Source organism: Lepisosteus oculatus, chromosome 12 (genome assembly GCF_040954835.1).
Source record: "Lepisosteus oculatus isolate fLepOcu1 chromosome 12, fLepOcu1.hap2, whole genome shotgun sequence".
Classification (NCBI taxonomy): domain Eukaryota; kingdom Metazoa; phylum Chordata; class Actinopteri; order Semionotiformes; family Lepisosteidae; genus Lepisosteus; species Lepisosteus oculatus.
Genome location: NC_090707.1, coordinates 37482366 through 37505221, shown reverse-complemented (window position 1 = coordinate 37505221; position 22856 = coordinate 37482366). Strand labels below are relative to the sequence as shown.

Genomic DNA, 22856 nt, shown 5'->3' with positions numbered 1-22856 from the left:
TTGGTGTGTGTCTGTTTAACGGTTTTAAATTATTTTGTATTGTAGGCAAAACAGAAATGAGGAACAGCAGAATGTGTGTCTTGCGTCACAACAGGATCCCCCTCCCTTTCAAGGGCAGCGGGCATTCATGACCTCCCTTAGATCCCTGTTTAGCGAAGGGTATTCCTTCCTCTCCTGGGGGTTCCATGTTTTTCCATGAGTCATTATAATGTACAGTTTTGTACTTGTGATCATTGTGCTATATACAGTACATATTCCACCCGTCTCTATGTCCTAGGGAAAGGCGTGTTGTTGAGTCAAAATAAATGATACCAACTATACCTGGACTGGGCTCCAGAGAACCAGGGTGGGGGGACCCCCCGATTTAGGGGTGACCTGTAAGAAGAACTGGACTGGGGCTCCACAGGAACAAAGTTGGAGACTCCTGATATAGGGTGACCTATAAGACGAACTGGTTTGGGGCTCCTTAGGACCGAGGTTGGGGACCCCCGAGTTAGGGAGACCTGGCAGACTGACTGGAGTGGGGCTCCCCAGGACTAGGGTCAGAGATCCCTGGTCTTGTAGCTTGTATCTTGTATCTTGTAGCTACAGCTCACTGCTCCGGAGAGCCCCTGCCTTTTCACTCCTGTTGAGCTCCAGGTGACCGAACTCCCCTCAAGAACCTCTCCCACTTCCAGTAGGTGCTGAAGTTTCCTATAAAGCCTAAATCTAAATAAATCTGCCAGTGACAAAGCCTAACACATTTCATACCTGTTACACACACACCTGGACCCTGGGGGCCTTCAGTTCAAGGTCCCTGATCGCCATCCGTTCAGATCCGCTAACCCTCGTAAGAATGTACCCAAAGAAACTCAGAGTGGATTTGAGCCAGGGCAGGAAACGAAACGTATAAAGAGCAAGTTTTATTGCAATTTAAAATGCGTAAACACACTGTGCATCTCTCGCCAAATAGCATCTTAACCAGATATGATCGTAAAAACAATGCTTCCATACTTTAATGACTTTACAGTACATTCTCTTGTACAGCCTTATAATACAAATGGATCAGCACACACCAGTCTGATAATTACTCGGTGTCGGGTTTAGTGGGTTACAGTCCAAGGGCTATGCGGACTGTACATTAACAGTAGGATACTGGCTCATGTCAAGAAGACACCGTTTCCTTGTTCTCTAGCTACTTACTACTAGTTATTAGTAAATGTTTAAATAAATTGAATTTTTAAACACTAATTTGTTTTTAGGAAAAGTAGACAGATGATAATGAGAAAGGTAACTGCAGTGGAGAAGAGAGAGCAGACTCCCGGGGAGGCGATGGGCTTGGTCCTCACAGGGGGGCTCCACGTGCCTGTTGGGCGGGGGGAGAAAGAGGGCTGACTCGCAGACACTGCCCCCTAGTGGGTGGCTGACTGTCCCCAAGCCAGAAACAACGTCCCTTGCTTTTCAGGCGGTGAGGTGACACAGCTTGTTTCCTCTCCTCTCCTCACACAACGTTTATGGGGGTGAAGGGCCCTCCCCCCCTCCCCCCTTTATATTAGAAAACAGGGCAAGTGGTCTATTTTTTTAATGTATTCGTACTGGCTAAGTCCAGGACAGGCCTTAAATCCAGTGCATTCCCTGCCTCTTGATTACACCGGCAACAGGCCGAGCTCTAGCCCTGTCGCAGATAATTAGTTTCCTTATCGACATTCTCCGCAGGCGTCGGCAGAATGTGTCGGCCGAGGTTCATTAAAACGGGCCGCAGAATGTAACCCGCCTCGCTGATGGGTTTTTGTAGCCGGTTTTTTTAAAAGAAAATGAATTGATCATTAGTTCCCCCCCCCCGCCCCGCCCCCCCATCTAAATGTTTTTCCTCTTTTCACTCAGAGTTACAAAACTCCTGTCACCCTCCCAGAGCACACAACTGGTCCCTCTCTTTCGGCCTCTCGTCTGTGCCTCCTCTTCCTCCCGCGGTCTCCCCCTCTTCCAGGCTCCCCCTCTTTCTTTCTCCTCCTCTCTCCTCAACCTGTCTCTCCCATCGCTCTCCTCCTGCCTCTCTCCATCTTTCTCCTCTCACCCTGTCTCTCTCCCCTCTTCCCTGTCTCTCTCATTCTTGTTTTCCCTGTCTCTCTCTCTCTCCGCTCCCCCACTCCTCCTGACTTTCACCTCTCTCATCTCTCTCCTCTCCCCCCATTTTTCTTCTCCTCTTGTCTCTCCTCTCTTCTTCCCCATCTCTCTCCTCTCTCTTCTCCCCCTGTCTCTCCTCTCCCCCTGTGTCTCTCCTCTCCCTCTCTCCTTTCCCCGTCTATCTCCTCTCACCCGTCTCTCTCATTTCTCTTCTTCTCCCCCCGTCTCTCTCCTCTCTCCTTTCCCCCTCGTCTCTCTCCTCTCTCTCTTCCCCTGTCTTGCCCTCTGCCCCTGCTCCCTCTTACCTTCAGAGCAGCATGCAGCCCCGTTTCTTGACCTTGGCGGGCTGGGGGCAGAGGACGGCACGGATGGCCTCGTCGAACACGGTCTTCAGCCCTCGCTGCGTCAGGGCAGAGCACTCGAGGTACTTCACCGCATCTGCGGGGCACAACAGCGTCACCGTCCAGCGCCTCCTGCCCACCGGACTGTTCCCTGCTCTGCTGGACTTGGTCTGACGTTCTTCTGCTTATAGGGCTCTCTCGGAATAGGATCGCCACCCTCCCACCCCTCTAGCATCTGAAAGCCCCTTATTCCTGACTGAGGCCCTTCAGCCACGGACAGAGGAGACTCCCAGGGGAACTGATCCGAGTATTCCGTCAGCCCTGCCGACTTCTCCAGCAAGAAGAAGGAAATGCCCACCAAAAGACACTAAAGGCCAGAACGACAGGAAGGTGCCTTCAGAACCGAGGTCGGCAGGACAGCTGTTACACAAAGGGTGGTGGGGGTGGGGAACGAGCTGTGCGGCCATGTTGTGGGAGCCGGCGCCCCAGCCTCTTTCAGGGGACAGCTGGACGAGATGAGTTTAGAGACATCGGTCAGTCTTTGGGGTTCGAAAGAGCAAGCCCAGCAGACCCCCCTGTGGCTGTAGGAAGAACGTGTAAACTCCACCCGAAAGGTGCCCCCCGGCCAGACTTGAACCCAGGACCCCAAGAGCTCACGTGGCAGTGTCGTGTGCTTTTGAGCATAAGAAATGGAGAAAAAAAATATTTTGAAAACTATCTTCAAAATGCAAATACTGTGGCTCGCAATGGGTGGCTTGTCATCTGTTCATAATGCTGTAAAACTGATCAATTTAGGAGCTGGTTTCTAAAAAAAATGTTTATACAACATCCCTCAAGCCTGAGCATTAACTGGAAAATTAGAAATTAGTCACCACGCAGGCTTCAGGATCGGCCAATCAGTAAAGCTGCTGGTTCAGAGCTCAGATCAACTATCTAATTAAATAAATCAAATTAGTATCAGTCTGTTTGCTGTAATGTCTCAACTATGAAAAGGCAATCGCTCTCTGCTGAGGGAAAAGCTTTTTTTTTTTTTTTTTTAAAGATTTAGCCTGCCAGGGCTATTTACCTACGTGCAGACGTCCCAAACCGAGGAGCCACTCGAAGCCGCGGCGCCATCTGGTGGCGACACGAGTCACACACCGGGAGGCATGAAGAAAGATGGCATCTTCAAAGCCCCTATGTCAGCCACAGACTCAGGCAGTTCAGTGCATCCTACTCTCTCAGGTCCGGGAGAAAACCTGTGATCTTTCTGCGGGCCACATACACTCACTGAACAGGCCCCTGAAAGGGTTAAGACAGCACTGGCCCAGGTCTGGGTCATGCCGGAGGTCAGGGGGTAAAAGTGATCGCCGAAGCAGCGGCGCAAAACTCTGGGGGTGGGAGGGCAGTGGTGCCGCACCTCTGGGTGCCACTAGGGGGCGACAGAACCCAAGGACAGGGCGTGAACGGAGCGGGCCAGTCCGACCTGAGCTGTGTCCCCGGCTCTCTCCCGCCCCCCGGCTGGCAGAATTGTCTCCTGCTAACGGGGAGGGGCGCTGGGGGGGCTCTGGCTAGCCGTCTTGCCCAAGCGCCCCCCCCTGTGGCCTCCTGACCTCACGGGAGCCCTGCAGTGTGACCGCCGATCGCCGCGGGCACTGCCCACCGGCCGCCGTGGACCCCCTGTGTCTGACAGGCCCTGCCGTTGCTCTGCGGCACGGTACTTCCCAACAGAACATCCCAACGGATCCTAAACGGAATCCCATCAAACCTGGCAGCGGAGGACAGGGTGCCCGATTTCACAGCTACGCGAGCCCCACGTCGCCCCCTCCTGGTCGCCCGACGCACACACGGGAAGATGCCCACCTATCTCCTTGGCCAGGGCCAGGCCCTGGGGGTACGTGATGGGCGCCAGCTTCTTCTCCTTCAGCTTCTCGATAGTGTCCTTCTCGTCCCTCAGATCCAGCTTGGTGCCCACCAGGATGATGGGGGTGGAGGGGCAGTGGTGCCGCACCTCCGGGTACCACTAGGGGGCGACAGAACCCAAGGACAGGGTGTGAACGGAGCAGACCAGTCCAACTCCCAGCCCCGGCTCTCAGAATTGGCCCCTTGTTATCGAACTCCCCATAAACCCCCTGGCTGGTTTTTCTCGCACACGTCTGAGAGCAGCAGAAAGAAGAAAATCGTTTAATTCCTCTTGGCCGTGCTGTTTCTGACTAGATTTGCAATTGTGCGTTTTACAGCCTCTTTCAGTCAACTGGACGTGGACGCGTCCTGGAGATAAAAGAAAAGGGCCGATCGAAGTGGCTCTCTCTCAAAGCACTGAGCCGAGTCTTGTCATTTCCCATTGTCCTGGTCTCTGTAACATGTATTGGCGATGCAATCTGTGCATTAGTAATTATCTGTGCAGGAAGGAAAGCTTTTTCTGGTATTGATGCACAATCTACTTGGACAAGACTCCCATTTACGGCATCCCAAATTGCTGGTTGAAATGCCTCCAAAACAACTAGGGTCAAATTTATTTTCTCCCTATATTTGTCCCTGCTATATTATCTTTGCTGACCGCCCTATCTTTCTTACACCCGAAGAAGGCTCCACAGCTGATAGTTGTGTTTTCTCCCTTCTCTTTTCAGCAGGGAATAAACCTCTAACTTGTTCCTTTGCAGCCTACGCACACTGATGCAGCTCCCCACCTGAACTACTAGAAATAATCATAATTCCTTACACTAATGTAGTGCTTTTCTGCCACAGTAATCTCTGCCATTACAGACTTTGAACCTTCCAACAAGTGCTGAATTGGTTCTTAGAATTCCTTAATGAACCCAGGAGCTACTTCGATAATCAACCACAGGCCAGGAACCAGGCTCAGACCCACGATGCCTGTTTATTACAGCCCAGCCTACACTGGGGTGAGCCCCATCAGCTAAAGAGGCCCCGCTAGTTAAGTTAGTTAGTGAGGCACTATGGCAACCGGCAGAGAGGAAGTTACAAGAAAACGCCTTGTTTTTGAGTTAAAGCACCACGAGGAGACAAAAATGCACTAATGCCAACAGTGATATGGCACAATTTTCCTATCCTATATTTAGCTCCCATTGTTTGAAATTTCAGCATCTAGCAATTCTCCCCTCAGAGCCTCATCTCATTAATGCTGTCCCCAGCAGCACCGCGGCATGCTTTCTGACAAACAGAGTGTCATCTATACAGCCTTTTCTTCCCCCTATCAGCTCTTTCTCTTTGTCAGCGAGTTTAGCAAAGAAAGATTCTTTTATGCAAGGGGGGCGGGGGGTTGGGGAGCTGTCGGTGAAATTCAGAAAACCGTTTTTTTTTTTCTAACTGCTGCAAGTGAGTCACTACACACACAGTCGGCTTGAGAAAACGTGTTACTTGTTTTTTGGGCCAAGGACCAAAATGCAAAGAAGGTCGATAGGATGTGGGGGGGGAGGGGGATGGCAGGGCATGGAACAGACAACTGATGCTGTTAGACCAGAGGAGTGGTGCTGTTGGACCAGAGGAGTGGTGCTGTTAGACCAGAGGGGTGGTGCTGTTGGACCAGAGGAGTGGTGCTGTTGGACCAGAGGAATGGTGCTGTTAGAATAGAGGAATGATGCTGTTGGACCAGAGGAGTGGTGCTGTTGGACCAGAGGAGTGGTGCTGTTAGAATAGAGGAATGATGCTGTTGGACCAGAGGGGTGGTGCTGTTAGAATAGAGGAATGGTGCTGTTGGACCAGAGGGGTGGTGCTGTTAGAATAGAGGAGTGGTGCTGTTAGACCAGAGGAGTGGTGCTGTTGGACCAGAGGAGTGGTGCTGTTAGACCAGAGGAGTGGTGCTGTTGGACCAGAGGAATGGTGCTGTTAGACCAGAGGAGTGGTGCTGTTGGACCAGAGGAATGGTGCTGTTAGAATAGAGGAATGATGCTGTTGGACCAGAGGGGTGGTGCTGTTAGAATAGAGGAATGATGTTAGACCAGAGGAGTGGTGCTGTTAGACCAGAGGAATGGTGCTGTTAGAATAGAGGAGCGGTGTTGTTAGACCAGAGGAATGGTGCTGTTAGAATAGAGGAATGATGCTGTTGGACCAGAGGGGTGGTGCTGTTAGAATAGAGGAATGATGTTAGACCAGAGGAGTGGTGCTGTTAGACCAGAGGAATGGTGCTGTTGGACCAGAGGAGTGGTGCTGTTGGACCAGAGGAATGAAGCTGTTAGACCAGAGGAATGGTGCTGTTGGACCAGAGGAGTGGTGCTGTTACACTAGAGGAACAAAGCTCTGAGAAGAGAGTAATGAAGCAGCTACAGCAGAGCAATGATCTAGCCTGTCACGAAGCCGCTGTGTCTGTTTTTGCAGAATGAAGTCATTTAGCGAAGACAGCGCTGCCGTTTGTCAGCTCTGTTGCTCTTGCAGAGGCTGAAACCAATGGCAACAGCGGCTCTGTTTGGCCACAAGTGCATCTCGCCGCGCGATTTCTTTTTCACAGCCAAACACGTCTCTGTCCTTTCTTAGCCTGCTGCGGAGGAAGGCCAACGTCAGCCAGAACAAAGACCGGAGAGCCTTGAGGACGGACGGACCTTGGGCTTCACTCACTCACTCACTCACTCACTCACACACACACACACACTGGGCCGCGTACCGCTGCGCAGCTCCTGTCTTGATCATCGCTGACCTTCACAAATGCCCGTTTTCCTTACAAGAAAAAGCCCCACCGCCTGGAGGGCCGATTCAGTTCGGCTCTCAGTCTTCCTTCCCGCGTTGATGTGCGCATTCCAGTGAGCACGCTGAGCTCTTGCGGCCTCTTGAGAAAAAACTGAAGCTCGATTGTTTGTTCTGCCAGGCTTGCCCGAGCCGATTTAAATCCTGATGAGGAGGAGCAGCAGCAGCAGGAAAAAAAAAGGCATCCAATTTAGACCTTAATGAGGGCCCCTCTTGCTGTTTTAAACAAACATCCGGGAAACCTCCTCTTCTGTTGCCAGCTGCGTCAAACCAATAATACTACTAGCATCAAATGTAGGATGGCCATAATCTTTAAGCATGACCAGGGGGTGTTTTGTAATTAGCCACTTGTTGATATCTATATTAATTACTCTTAAGACTGGAGAGCCATCATTTACATCTGAAGGTTTCGTGAGTTTGCCCCCGGTTACTGCGGGCGTGGCAAGGCTGGGCACCCGGAATCTCTGCCATTGCAGGACTTTGAACCTGAATTGGTCCTTAATTGCTTAACGAACCCAGGCGCTACTTTGACGCACTCTGATACTTAAGGACTGGTTGGAGAGAAGACCTTCAATGGCCTATGAGCCAGGTGTCAAGGATGACCACTCGGGTCGTGTGTGTTGTTCAGTTTTGCCCCATAAGGGCAGAGCACTGCAGGCAAAATACAAAGCATAAATAAGGAGCAAAGCAACCCACAATGCTTTTGCGATACTCTGTAATTAATTACTCTGTAAGTAATTACATGGACAAGGGTCTCCTCTTTCTGATGGCGATTATCAGACTAATCACCATCATCACTCATCACTACTACTGATTAAAAGTGGATGAAACCACCGATATCGACAGCTGTTTCAGCACGGCCTGCTTTTCCCACGAAGCTCCGCGTCTTCGGAGGTATGACCATCGGGACCAGATCCGCGCCTTGGAAAGGTTACCATGGATACTCCATTTCCATCTCTGCACGTCTGACGCTACGGAATTTCTTTTTACAATGGAAAAGGCTACTTGCGCTTTTATCTGGGGGGCGGAAAGAGGGATGACTTCGCATGAGGGCAGCAGCTATCGTTTGGACTTTTGAAAACGTCTTTTTTTTCCCCCTCTGCTCTCAGGGGCCGTCTGGCTGTGAAAAACTGGGCCGGACTGATTTGCGTGGCTGACGTTGAAGAGACAGGACTGGATCCTCTGGCTCAGCATGGGTGCAGTTCTGTCAGTCAGGTGCTGTTGGCAGGCCTGCGAGCCGCGGGGTACCTCTCAGCCTGTTGGACGGGCTGAAGACCTTGAGAGACGAACCGAATGGTCTCCTTTTCTAACAACTGACTGGCCTTTTGTCGGCGAGAGTTTAATTGTATCTAGGTGCGTCCTGCATTAACTTATTTCCCCCCCCCATTCATCAGTTCAGAATGAACAGTGACACGTAAACTACTGGGCAAAGGGGGACACGCATTTAAATAGGGGACAACCCAGCTTTACATCAAGAGTGGTGGGAGCGTGGAACGAGCTGCTCAGCTATGTTGAGGACACGGTACTCTGGATTCCGGATACGAAACGGACGGACCCCTTACACAAAGGGTGGTGGGGGTGTGGAACAAGCTGCCCAGCCCTGCTGTTGAGGCCTAACCCTGGCTTCTTTCAAGAGCAGCTGGTTGAGAGCCTCACATCAATTAGCTACTGACTCACAAACAGGGCTAAACGAGTCTAGAATGACCTCCTCTCATTTATAAGCTTTTTTATGTTCTGCTTGGACCTGGGCAGTTATCAAGAGATTTTAGTCAAAGGAGCGAATCTAATTTAAAAATGAATCTTGCAGCATCGCGTGTGCGGGAGGTGAAGAGTTGCACGGCGCTCGCAGGCGCTGAATACCCGGGTGGCCTGACGCCGCTCGGGTCACGCAACGGCACAGCGAGCGTCAGCAGAGGGAGATCTAACCAGCGGCAGTGTGAAATTGTCACGTCGCTCCGGGGCGGTTCGTCTTCCAGGGGGAGCACAGAGGTTAGGTCTCGTTTCCCACCTTCCGAGAGAGAGAGCGCGCTTTGCAATTTACTCGTTCTGCTCGCTGCGCATCCCATCGGAGGCGAAAACGTGCCCCGCCGTGTCCACCGCGAATCAGTGAACTGGCAGCTTCAGTTCACGCGTCGAGCGATTGTGCCGGCTGCCCCGGTATCCGCATTCATTTGGATTTCAAGGTTTTAAGTTTTTTTTATTATTATTTATTTACACCCCGTCCCGCGCCCTCTGGCTCAGTCCCGGGCGGCCAGGAGCTGGTCGCGGTGGCGCGAGTGGAGCGCTTCACGCCGCGGACACGCGTGGTGTCGAGGGGCTGGTTGAAATCGGTCAAACCGGTAAAAAAAAAGGAGGGGCGCCCCTCGCTCCTTCACCCAGCCTCCTAGCCGAGACGGTGGTGGTGGTATTTGCCCTCACGCAAGTCGTTTCACTCGGACCTTTCGAGTAAAACTCTGCTCCGGGACGTTTACGTGCTGTGGATATAAAACGTCTGCCCACCCGTATGGAAATGGCAGGTTTTTGTGATGTGAAGCCAGAAAGCAAGATGAATAATGTCTCTGGCCTTACATCACAAAAACCTGCCACTTCCATAAGGGTGGGTAGAGGTCTCATATCCACTATAGATCCGTGTTTCCGGAGTGACGCGTGTATTACAATACTGGAGTCTGGTTCAGGAAAAGCTAAACCGTGAACAAGTGTTTATTGCGCATTCACTAGCTCTTGATCAATTGTTCTCAGGTAAACTTTTTTAACGTAGACGTTATTCCACGGAACAAGTTAAAAGGTTTATTCCGCGTTGAAAAAAGAAAAAAAACGCAACGTTTCGGCTGTTTGGGCACCCGAAGAAGGCTCCACAGCCGAAACGTTGCGTTTCTTTTCTTCTCTTTTCAGCGCGGAATAAACCTGTACGGGTCCCCTCGCGGCCTGACGCAGCTCCCTACTTGCACGACTTGAGTCTAAGTTGTGGTTTTGTGAAACGTCTGTTAGTTGCGCGACTTCTCCCAGCAGAGTTCGATTCCACACGTCACCCAGCCGCCGCGTCGCTCACGTCAGGCGGTTTGTCGGTCCGTCCAGCCCGTGATCTAGGCAGTGTGTGCGTGCCTGCTCACGGAGCGCACTGCCAGCTCCTCGGCGCGGACCAAGGCGTAGCTCATCGTCAGTAGTTGGAGTGTGCACACACTGCCACCTAGTGTCTAGCACAAGTACTACCAAATATTTCCACCTGTTCCACACCAGTGACAAACTCGGGAAGCGCACTGCACCAGGGACTCTTCCAATCCAGACCCACCGGGGCATATTTACTTGAAGGCAGTTTTGAGTCTAAAAGTCTGCCTTCGTTTGCCCTCTCCTGTGAGGCAATAGAACTATCGGAATTCAGGCTGCTGATATGATCTGTTGTGTGATAAAGATGATTGTAGCCTATAATGCATTAATAGGACCTGGTATAAAATATTGTGTACACATTTGATCATGTGACAAAGGATATGGCTGTGCTAGAATCCGTCCAGAGAGGAGCAACCAGAAACTGTACATTTCAGGGCTCTTGGGAATGAACTACACCACCAGACTGAAGGAACTGAGTCTCTTCAGTCCGAAGGGAGTGTCCCACACCACCAGACTGAAGGAACTGAGTCTCTTCAGTCCGAAGGGAGTGTCCCACACTGCCAGGCTGAAGGAACTGAGTCTTTTTAGTCTGAAGGGCGTGTCCCACACTGACTGACTGACTGAAGGAACTGAGTCTCTTTAGTCTGAAGGGAGTGTCCCACACTGACAGGCTGAAGGAACTGAGTCTCTTTAGTCTAATAGGAGTGTCATACGCTTCTGGGCTGAAGGAACTGAGTCTCTTTAGTCTTGAAAAGAGAAGGGACCTGATGCCTATATCCATAATGCTCCGAGGTGCTCACAAAGTCAAGACCCTCCTCAGATTGAACAGTGGCACAGGAACGGGCAGGAGCGTGGAACCAGCTGCCCAGCTGTGCTGCTGAAGCTCTCTGCCGGCCTCACCAGACCGTCCGGTCAGTCAGCTACTGGTCTGCCAGGGGGATCTCTCGAAGACGGGGAGAAGCTCCAGCACACAGGGCTGGGTGGAGGACGGACCCGCGGAGAGGAAGAAGAGGAGGAGGAGGAGGAGATGCAGCCGCCGCCGAGGGCACGCCGGTCACTCACCTTGGCCCGGACGTTCTCGTAGGAGGCCGGGCTCACCAGGGAGAAGCAGATGAGGAACACGTCCTGAGGGAGAGAATGAAAGAAGACTCAGGCACCAGGGGGCGCCACTGCACTGGAGCCGTGCAGCTGATCAGCAGGTCGCGCCGAGTGAATGGGATTCTGCTTTTTCCAATCTGACCCGGCCCTCGGGCTTCTCAATAAGTTGGGCAGCGATAGCTTTGGTGCCCCCTACGGGACGCAGGAAAAAGTACAGGTGGTGATCGCTGCACTGTCATATAAAACAGTACAGACCTTCTCTACGTGAAATGGCAGCGCACCCAGGCTGACAATACACAGACATGGGGAATCTCTGGAAAGGGAATTGGGCATTGGGAGCACAGTATATAAATCCTATAGGAACAGCAGGGTAGAGAGGGAATTGGGCATTGGGAGCACAGTATATAAATCCTATAGGAACAGCAGGGTAGAAAGGGAATTGGGCATTGGGAGCACAGTTTATAAATCCTATAGGAACAGCAGGGTAGAAAGGGAATTGGGCATTGGGAGCACAGTATATAAATCCTATAGGAACAGCAGGGTAGAAAGGGAATTTGGCATTGGGAGCACAGTATATAAATCCTATAGGAACAGCAGGGTAGAAAGGGAATTGGGCATTGGGAGCACAGTATATAAATCCTATAGGAACAGCAGGGTAGAAAGGGAATTGGGCATTGGGAGCACAGTATATAAATCCTATAGGAACAGCAGGGTAGAGAGGGAATTGGGCACTGGGAGCACAGTATATAAATCCTATAGGAACAGCAGGGTAGAGAGGGAATTGGGCATTGGGAGCACAGTATATAAATCCTATAGGAACAGCAGGGTAGAAAGGGAATTGGGCATTGGGAGCACAGTATATAAATCCTATAGGAACAGCAGGGTAGAGAGGGAATTGGGCATTGGGAGCACAGTATATAAATCCTATAGGAACAGCAGGGTAGAGAAGGAACTGGGAGCTAGGCTGTAGCGATCTTGTCTCCAGGGTGGAGCACGTCCAGTAAGGGATATGGACCCGAGGTGATACAGACTGCAGTGTGGTAGGGTCAGTGGTGTATTACAAGACTGGGGCAGAGGGGATGGTTGAGACGGGGTAGCTGTGGGTCCAGATGTGGCCGGGGCGTGTGCGCGGGGGGCCAGCCCGTCTCGGTCAGTGCGCTGTGCTGCACGGGGAGCCCGCGGGCCCTACCGTCTGCGGGTACGAGAGGGGCCTCAGTCGGTCGTAGTCCTCCTGTCCGGCCGTATCCCACAGCCCCAGGTTCACCGGCTTGCTGTCCACCATCACGTTGGCGGAGTAGTTATCAAACCTGCAGGGAGGAAGCCTCAGTCAGCCACGCCTCCCGGGGGGTCGTGACCTCTCGGGGGTGACGCTCTCCCCTCCTGCGTGTCCTTGAGCAGAGCCGCTGAACACGTCCCCCGCCACTAGCACCTGAGTGAAAAGGTGTCTTATTTCAAGCTGGAGTTTCCCAGTACGGGGAAGGGCTGTCCCCAGACTCACCTGTGACCTGCTGCTTTAAAAAAAAAACAGTTTTCAATCTGCACTTTCATGCGTCACGATGAGACACCAGATCCCCCTGCCTGGGAGACCCTACAGGACAAATCTCTCCTCGCTTCCCTTGCAAAATGCCCCGGCTCTTCTTTCTTGTCTGCGCCAGCTGATCCTGTTTGGCCAGCGACGCTGGTACACGTCAGGCCTCTCTGAGCCCGAGGCCACATTCCCGCCTGCTGATGAGACTTGAGCTGTTCTACCGAGACTGCCCGCCCTCGCTTCGAGGCTCGCTCCCTGATTCCTGCCCTGCCCAGACTCCTGCCCCCCGACTGCTCTTCCACCCCACCCCATGAGGTCAAGAGAGTGACCAAATCCACTAGATTCATTAGATTTGCTCCTCTTCCTGAGTGCAGAGTCTCACTCCCCCTGAATGCCAATTATCCAATTAGAACAGAGGGCGTCTTGCTCTCAGTCAGAGCAAGCGGGCGACGCTGAGGTCCGGGCTGTCAGCAGCGATCGGAGTCCAGGCCCCTCTGGAAGGCTGTGGGTTCAAATCCCAGGAGAGGGACCTGCTGCCGTGCCCCTGAGCAGATCACTGCATGCGTCAGACTGGTCCCTCCAGTCAGAGGGCCGATTGTTAAACGTGACTTGGCTCGGATACAAGCTTCAGCCAAATCAAAACTGAACGATCAGATACTCACACAGTGGGGATGTACTCTCCGGGGAAGGCATTTGTAGTGTAGCTGATGAGAAGACAAGTTTTCCCCACAGCTCTGAAAGGGAAAAAAAAAAAGTTTAAAACTTTAAACACAGTCTTTTACTATTGGTACAGCCCCCGGCTACTGGCTTTGAGCTCTGGTCTCTGTGTCTGAGGTTAAAATTAAGACCTTTAGCATGTTTAAGTCGCGTCTGTATAGGGAGTCCCCGGTAACCGGAAGGCTGACTTTTATGTACCGGAAGCTTCGTTATCGATCGCTTAAAAGCCACTTTTCGGCGTGTTAAGAAGTCGGGGGAGCGCACCCATCCAACGTCTGTAAGCGAGAGACGGGACAGCCGCCCTCAGGACACAGCTCTGCTGGATGAAATTCAAGAGGACGTCCTGAAAGTGAGTGTCACAGATTTATACCACCGGCGCTTGCAGGGCTTGCTCGGGGCGAGAAAGACCACTGCGGACGTTATAGACTTGGAACTGGAAGACGTGGTTCGGTTTTGGTTCGGCTCGGCTTTAACGTTCTACGCGGGACCGAGAACGTCCGGCCCGGAGTGGCCAAGAGTCCAGGAGCTGTGAATGTAGGCATCGCTACAGAGGCGAGACTGACCCTGGTCAGTTCGTCTCCCGCAGAGCAGGTGTGGACTGTGGGCCATTTAAAAACGCCGAATCTCGGCCGCATTCACGCTGCGCTCTCCGCCAAGTTCTCCCATGAGCGAATGAAAGAAGAAAGCTTTTTGCAGCCTCTCCACACCTAAATGTGTTTTTTTTTCCCGTCTGACTCGAGTCGTTGTTTCTAGCTGTATCGTCTGTGAATGCATCTCACTTATCATCCTTGCAAAACGTAAAAAAACCCGATAATTTTAGCAATCTGGGAAAAGTATTTGCACACCTTGATTAAAACATTCCTTTAACCGCCTGTTATCACGATATTCAACACGAATGCAGAACTTCTAACTTCTCGTAATTATCGTTTTATTGAGAAACTCTTTAGTAACAAAAACAGAACTTCGGCCTCTGAAGGGTTAAACCCGGACACCAGAAATAAGGAAGATGGCGTTGGGGGGGGCAGGGACTTTCCGTTACCTGTTGCAGCTCTCTCCTGTTCGTGGGGAGGACTCCCCGCGGGTCAAGAGACCGGCCGGCCTGCGCGGACACGCCGCGGCGGAATGCGGCGCCTCGGGACGCATTCCTGCCGGGTGGCGTCGAGCTCGTGACGCGAGAGGAATTTCGCCTGGCGGAACATCAGGTGCCGTGCGCGAGAGGTAGAGGGTTCCCCCGCCCCCCGTGTTCACTTCCTGCAGCTGCGAGCTGTTGTGTGTGTCTCTCTCTCTCCCCCCCGCGTTAACCGTGCCTTCACAGCGCTCTGCTATTCATGTGGCGTTGTGAGCGCGAACAGCCCCCCCTCTGCTACACACCCGTTCATGTCTGGGGGCAATAAGCCCGCAGCTCTGCTGCCCTGCTGCCCCTGGGACTGGCACCACCGCCTCCTACCTTCTACCGACGCATACTCGCACGATGGAACAAGTACAGGTTTGAAGTCATGCTTTAAAGGAGAAGAAGCTCAACGTTTCAGCCGTGGAGCCTTCTTCAGGTGTGAACCCTTTGCCATTGCAGCCTGATGCAGCTCCCTGCTTGAGCATATTTACATATTGATGATGTGTGTGTGATGACCTGTCGACATCGTGTGGTGTTGTCGGCTGTACTGTGTGTGTGTGTGTGTGACCGCTGACCAGTCAGGCAGCTCACTGGACGCCCACAGCCTCGCTGCACTGGGAGCGAGAGAGACAGCACTGGCTGTCCTGGGTGGCACCACCGAGCTCAGGGGCTCCAACGGGGCCCGTCTTCGTTGTGCCCCAGGTTGGCACACATGCCAGCGACAGAATTCCCAGAGGGGGTGGTTGTCTAAGGGCGTGACGTGGAGTGTTTTTCTTAACCCACAAAACAAAACAAAAAAGCAGAACCGGAGCAGAGGAGCCGCCGAGCTAAATCCGGGCCTGAGGCGGTTCTGCTTTGCCGCGGGTCGGAGCTGGACCGGCGCCGGAGGCACAGGCGCTGCCGGTCGGCCCCCCCCGCTGTCTCTCGGCCCCTGCCACCCCCCCGGCCGCCAAGGTAACCGTGGCAACAGGCGGGCCCACGTGACTTGCAGGAAGCCAGGCTGGGGGTTTTGCATTTCCTCTTCAAAAAAAAAACAAAACCAAACCGAGACGCAGGCGAGAAGATGTGTCAGGGCGGACAGACGACAGGGCGTGACGGCGACCTCCTCGCAGGGGTTTTGGGAGCTGTCTGTGTGGAGCTTGCATGTTCTCCCGGGGTTTGTGTGGGCTCCCTCTAGGTGCTCTAGTTTCCCCTCACAACAGAGCTAGGGACTTAACGATGACAGAAGATTGATCACTAACTAGAGCAGCTGAGCTGTCCTGCTTGGCCCTCAGCGGGGACTGCAGATAACGCTCACGTTGTGTTCTGGAAAGTGTGAGAGGCACCTTCAGTTCCCTCGGCAAAAGCGCTTGCTTGCGCTGCTCGCTGGGTTTAAACTAGGCGAGCACACAAGCTCGTTTTCAAAACCGAATCTCTGAGCGTCATGATCGTGGCGTTCAGCAGCCAGGAAGCCACACAGCCATATCCGTTACCACCCCTGATTCAGAGCAGGAGTGTCACGCCAGCTCGCACTCCTGCTGAGCTACAGGGAAGCAGTACAACATTTGCCTAAAGGGCTGCTTGCCGTTTCCATCTGTACAAGGAACTGAGTTCCCTGCATGACGAGTGGAACCAGATTGGTTTCCCTGGGGACAGGGAAGGTAAGAGACAGAGATACAGGTCACTTACAGATGTGAGGCAGACATTAAGCCTATAGCTGGGTAGCTCGTTCCACACCCCCGCCACTCTTTGCATAAAGAAGTATCTGCCGTCCTGATTGGAGGATCTCCTCCTGCTGTTTCTTGAAGGAAACCGGGGTACTGGCCTCAACAACGACATAGCTGGGCAGCTCGTTCCACACTCCTACAAACCTTTGTGTAAGGGAGTATCCACTGTTCTGACTGGAGGATCTCCTCCAGCTTGTTCCCCGAAAGAAGCCAGAGTATTGGCCACCACCACAACGGCACATTTTCCCTGGTGATCGCTTATTGGCCCACCTGATCGGTGGGGGTCGGTGGTCCCAGGACCCTTGGGGCGGTCCTGTGAGACGACCCGAGGGGATCCCCGAAATGAAGGAAAACCAGTTCACTTGCTTCCCAGCTGTGTGGGAGTTTGACACTGTGACACGCAGGGGACCCCCTGATCTCCTGCTCTCGGCTAAATTCCTCATCTCTTCCCACCAGCCTTGTTTGTCCTGACCGTGGACTTTGGCTTCACTTCCAGTTTAATCGGGGAGTTCTTATTCCGAGGGACTTTGGCGTAAGGGGATCCCCCAGCAGTGGCAGTGGCTCTGCCCAGCCTCTGAGGAGAATCCCTGCCCTGGGAGAGGAACCAGCTCTGCCTTGAGCCAGGGAGCCCTCTGTTCCACACCCCCACCGCCCTTTGTGTACAGAAGTGCCTCCCGTCCTGACTGGGGGATCTCATCTAGCTGTTCCCTGAAAAAAGCTTTGTCCCAGGCTCCCACCACTCTTTGCGTAAAGAAGTATCTGCTGCCCTGATTGGAGGATGTCATCCAATCTTGAGGGATTTCTTGTTTCTTGAGGGCGCCCTTCCCGGCGTGGACTGTCAGGACACTGCCCGAGTTCTTCCAATGCTTCCAAGAAGGAAACCGCTCTCCTCTTTTCTTCTGGGAAAAGTGTCCATATAGAATAGCTTTTAGAGAAGAGTTTAAGATTAGGAGTAAACATTGTGTCACTGTGTGGTTCCGCAAAGTGGGAACTCCCCACACTGTGTAGTTAATAATAAACCTTTTCCACTCGTCTGCGTCCGATACTACCTGCTGGTAAAGATCTGGCCAGTCAAGTGAGAAAAAAGCAGAACCTGTCTCACCGTTCCCAGTAAATAGGCTACATCTTTAACTTCCATCCATTCTCAGTTTCACAGAACCAAATGCAAAAATGCCATTCTCAGGACCACTCGGAGGTTCTAAGTCCAACATAAGCCCCTACAGCCCGGATCACAGCCAGGGTCCCAGTCCAGGATGAGCCCCTACAGCCCAGATCACAGCCAGGGTCCCAGTCCAGGATGAGCCCCTACAGCCCGGAGATCACAGCCAGGGTCCCAGTGCAGGATGAGCCCCTACAGCCTGGAGATCACAGCCAGGGTCCCAGTCCAGGATGAGTCCCTACAGCCTGGAGATCACAGCCAGGGTCCCAGTCCAGGCAGTGCGCAGCAACCAACTGACAGTGTATAAACAAGGGTCTGAGACTTGGCTCTCCCTGCCTCCCTCCTGGCTAGTCCTCTGTGGAACCCTTGCCATGGTTAATCACACATCCACTCTTTCTCTCATGAATAGCGTCGTGACTCTTGTGCAAATCATGAGACACTCCCAGCCTCCTCCACTAACGCGTTGGCCATGTTCCTGTTCTCAGTGCTTCTGAGTTGCAGTGAATCATAAAACCCCCCACCACCCCTCTCCTGGACAGGTCTGCTGGTCTGCTTTGTGAACACGCTGTCCCCCCCCCCGGGAGAGGAGGAGGGTGCTGCCGAGACGCAGAAGGGGAACTTGCAGAGCCCGGCGAGCTAGCAGAGGGTGAAGAGGAAGTGTAACTGAAGAGTTTCGCAAACGCGTGTCAAAAAAACAGGAAGCGCTTTTCAAAACGATCTAGCTCACCGCCGCCGCCGCCCCCTCCTCGCTCCGTCTCCATCTCAGGCACGCAGATAAGATCGCGCTGTTGCGCGCGATAAGGCGCCATCTCGTGTCTTCTGTCCCGTTTCTGGCCTGTCCCCTGCAGCAGTCTGATTTCTGTAAGCCGGTGGCACTGGTGTGGCCTTGACGAACCAGCCTCCCATTCAGGTCTCATTCCCGCCCGGCTCCGGGTCCGTCTCCAGGACTCCCTGGCCGGCCCCGGTTCTGAGTTCCGAGTCGGGCCGCCCCCTCTCTCCGGGGCAGGGGTCTCCCTCTCGCCAGCGCTGCCTGCCCCTGTTGCAGACGCCTTGTTCGGCAGAGGGCCGCTGTGCTTCTGGACACGCGGGTGGGCGAGAGGAGTTCCACGCCACTAATGTCAAATTGCTCAACGCCTCTCGGATGCCGCTCGCCTCTGGAGCCTAGTGCCTGTTTCTCACGCTCTCGGGAAGCATTCGAATGTGATGCACGAGTCCCTGCAGCCCTTCGCCATGATACTGGGTGTGTGCGCACAGCGGAGCAGCGATCCAGGCCTGGCACCGGGCTAACGGTATGGTCAGCGCTGATGAGGCACAGCAGAGAGAGTAGGGAGGCTTTCCCGCCACTGAGCTCCGGGGTCAGAACCGGGCCATATCTGGGCCGGGACCAGGGGTGAACAGATCCAGTTCAGCAGAACCACGATCCATCAGTTTGAGCAGTTAAGTGTGGGCGAGGGGATCTTCCTTGCCAGTCTTGCCTGCTTTCCTAAAGCCAGGTTGCTCTTCCACTGAGAGAGCAGTACTTGCCACAGGCCACCTCCATCATGTCACCTCACTGAGGTCCTGAGGTCCCATTGCCAGAAGCACCATATTTAGCAAGACATTTAGCAACAGCTGGGTGGATGAAACGTTGTCATTTCCTTGCTTCACAAGCAACATCCCTGAACCTTCCTGGGTGTAAGTGTGCACAGTAAGCCTTACACTATTTCCAGCTCACAAGACGCTGCCGGGGCAACGATGGGCTGGTGGAACAGGAGCAATAAGGTGGCAGGAGGTGATGTTCTCTCCTAGCCCTGTAGGGGGCGCCATGTCTCCTGGTCTTCACTCCACCCTGGACTCTTGATGACTTGATTTGGATCAGCTGTTCACCTGACCAGTCCTTATTCCCACTGCTTCCAGGTTTTTACACTCTTATTGAGGACTTTTAAGTTACCTAGGACTGACTGGGACTGCAGTCCTCTCGGATCATATCCACTGATATCACTGGCGTGTCAGTGACACTCCTGCTTATGCCTTTATGCCTTGCAAAATGCAATGAGCTGAACTGTACGACGTCATGCTCTAGTTTCAGGAGCCCGGATCTCTGCTCTGCTGCAGGAGAGCCGTCTTGTAACCATGCACCTCACCGGACACAGTTACCCCACCTCTCAGTGACGTTTTGCTTCATTGTGTAACTGTAGAGAATAAGCTGAATGTTGCATCTGACCTTTATCTTAGAACAACGTGCATAACAGTGCACTAAATAAATTCTCTGCAGCACCGCACTACTCTCATGATAAATTAATGTAATAAAATACGAGTCACCTTAGATAAAGGGCAGGTAAATTATTACTGTCGAGAATGCGAGCAATTGAACAGGGCACTGGGAAGATGAGTGGAACGTGGACAGCCAGGTGCATTAAGGAGAGGGATCAGCTGGACACTCTTTGCACAGAGAGTTGTGGGTGTCTGGAACAGACATCCCCAGCCATGCCGCTGTGGCCGAGTTGCTGGGATTCTACAAGAAGTGGACCGTGAAGGAGCTACCAGTGCGGGCCAGATGTTCTGAATGACCTCTCTCATCTGGACCCTTTTCTCTTCTGTCCTTGTCTGGCCAGAGAAGATTGTGTGAGGGTACCTGATTAAACTATTCACGGTTCTCAAAAGGCACAATTACTAGTGAAACACAAACCAGAGAGCACCAGTAGGAACTAGGGGGAAATGCATTTAAAACTGAGGACAGGAGGCACTTGCTTACCCAGAGGATGGTGGGGGTGTGGGACAAGCTGCCAAGCCATGTTGTCGAAGCCGATACCCTGGCTTCTTTAAAGGCACAGCTGGATGAGACCCTCAAGTCAGAACAGGAGGCACTGCTTTGCACAAAGAGTGGTGGGAGTATGGAGCTGTGTTGTTGAAGCCAATACCTTGCTTTCTCTCAGGACAGCTGGGTGGGCTACTAGCGACCAGACAGGTGGATGGGCCAAGTAACCTTTATGATTCTCTTGTGGAGCCAGTCAAAGCAAGGAGAAATGGAGAGAATGCACTGTACCGATTCGGAAAGTTACAGATTGGCTCCAGCAGCGCTTTCTGGGTCTGAAAGGCCTGTGGTGATGTCCGGAGGCACAGCCAGATCTGTGTTCTCCTCGATCGTTCGCTACTCGTTTAAAAGAGCATTTCAGCAAGACACGCTGACCTGCCGGGCCTCGTAAAACCCAAGAGCCAGGACACTACCGAAATCGCCAATTCACTCCTCCTTCGACCACGATAGAGAATACAGCCCTGGCGCAAGGGAACACGCTTCTGAACACCCAGGTTCTGTGCCGTTTGAGTTTTAAAAACAGGGCTTTCTCAGGGTACATGATATATCCGTTCCGTTGCCATCAGGAAGTAAATACGTGACGAAAAACTGAGCCAGCAACTGTACTGACAATGTCGCTCTGAGACAGACTTAATTAAGTCGCGCCGGCAATCTCGGCACAAATATTGACCGTTCCCCGATAAACATTATCGTTTTAAAGGTTTGGCGTGATGCTGTATCTGATCTACACCGCTTGCCTTTCGATCTATCGATCGGGTTAATGGAGTCTGTTTCTGATCCGGAGGAGTCCAGCTGCACAGGACCAGCCGGCTTCATGTTCCTTTGCGGGACCTGCCACTGTATCTGTGCCCCTCTCCGACAGCACGCGTGTGCAGGTCGCTGCGCGCCGCGCTCTTTCCCTCGTTTCGCGTGGATTTCAAAGTTTGTTTTGTTTAATCACCGGCTTTGAAAGCGAGCGCTAAAAAAAAAACGTTATTACAACCGATACTCCCACCCCACCTCCTCCTCTTCCACCCTTCCTCCGGCGAAAAGTAACTTCTGTACTCAGAAACCAGCGCAGTTTAAAAGGGAAGGCCGTCTCCCACTCTTGGGGTGCGCTACACGTTTTACAGCAGGGCAGCGAGCTCGGTCCGCAATACAAAAACCTAATTATGCCCGGTAAATTAGGTTTACCGCTCGCTTGGCTCCGTCCTCTCTCGCTATGAGCGCCGCTTTCTTGTACAGGACATCTGCGCTTTTCACAGGAAGCTACAGTAGGTCGACTGTCCTAGGTGAACTTCACACACTACCGTGTAGCCCGCGGCGCCGACTTAACCACGTTTTGACCGGTGTCTTTCAGCGCCGGCCTGGGCGCCGCATCACCCGCGACCCGAAGGAAGGGCGCTTTTTCAATGAGGGATGAAAAGTTTTCGAAGGAGCTGCCGTCTCTGAATTGATCCGCATCGTCCGGGGCACGGCACGGCACGGGAGTCTCAGTGATCAACTCCACCAACAAGATTTAAAAGCCACTTACCCATCGCCTACTACGACGCATTTGATCGCCTGCATCTCGCTGTCTCAATTTCGCTTTCTCGGGCTTTTGACAAACCTCCAGATCCGAGGCGAATGTAGAAAGGCAGCGAGCGAGCTGAGCACAAGATACAGGAAATAAGTTAACAGTTTTTTTTTCTCGTGCGGGGTGGCGTTTCTCTCGCTCTGTTTCTCTCTCTCTCTCCTCCACTTCTGTTCTCGGTCTCGGTCTCGAATTGCGTCAACTCCACCTTTTTACAGGAGCAAACGTGTCAGGGTTTGTTAATAACCACAGGTAATTAGAATGATTTACATCTCCCGGGGGATCACAAAGAAATAGACATATAGGAGGGAACTGCACCAGTAACCCCACCTGGGAGACGCACAGTGATCATTCTGCACCAGCAGCCCCTCCTGGGAGACGCACAGTGATCATTCTGCACCAGCAGCCCCTCCTGGGAGACACACAGTCATCATTCTGCACCAGCAGCCCCTCCTGGGAGACACACAGTCATCATTCTGCACCAGCAGCCCCTCCTGGGAGACCCACAGTGATCATTCTGCACCAGAAGCCCCACTGCACAGCACAGCAGGCGGACTGGTGAACTGGTCAGCCTTTGGAATAAGAGGGGACTTCAGGGAGCTCAGACAGTTCAAGCCCAGAGCCGCGGAATTTAGCCAGAACAACAGGGTATACGGGTGTACACACCCCTGGTGTTACTGCCAGGACCTCCCCGTCTCCCGCCTGTGTGCTGGGCACTACCATGAAGCATGAAGAGACGATTCTGAAAGGCGAGAGACGGCAAGGACATGGGCAGCGTCTCCGGCTGGACGCGCACACAGTGCGTGACCGGGTGAGCAGGCGGGTAGATGTGTTCCTGTTCGGCTCTCGGTACCGATTCCAGCAGCCATATCACCCTGCAACTCACAACTGGCAACCCACTGAAGCTCAGCAGGTGTGAGCCTGGTCAGTACCTGGATGGGAGACCTCCTGGGAAGGTTGCT

The 22856-nt window shown here is 52.9% G+C and overlaps 1 protein-coding gene across 2 annotated transcripts; it reads right to left on the bottom strand.

The window, feature by feature from the left end:
- Positions 1-887: 887 nt before the first annotated feature.
- Positions 888-22006, bottom strand: rac2 (Rac family small GTPase 2). 2 transcript variants are annotated; one of them, XM_069196908.1, is made up of 7 exons: positions 21856-22006; positions 13518-13589; positions 12517-12634; positions 11292-11354; positions 4287-4446; positions 2409-2541; positions 888-1345 (listed from the first exon to the last, which is right to left on the bottom strand). In XM_069196908.1, the coding sequence occupies exons 1-6, from the start codon at positions 21888-21890 to the stop codon at positions 2411-2413; spliced, it is 579 nt and encodes a 192-aa protein (XP_069053009.1). In that variant the 5' UTR covers positions 21891-22006; the 3' UTR covers positions 888-1345; positions 2409-2410. The 2 variants fall into 2 exon arrangements, with proteins under 2 accessions (XP_069053009.1, XP_069053008.1); XM_069196907.1 differs by lacking the exon at positions 21856-22006 and adding an exon at positions 14612-14730.
- Positions 22007-22856: the final 850 nt, after the last annotated feature.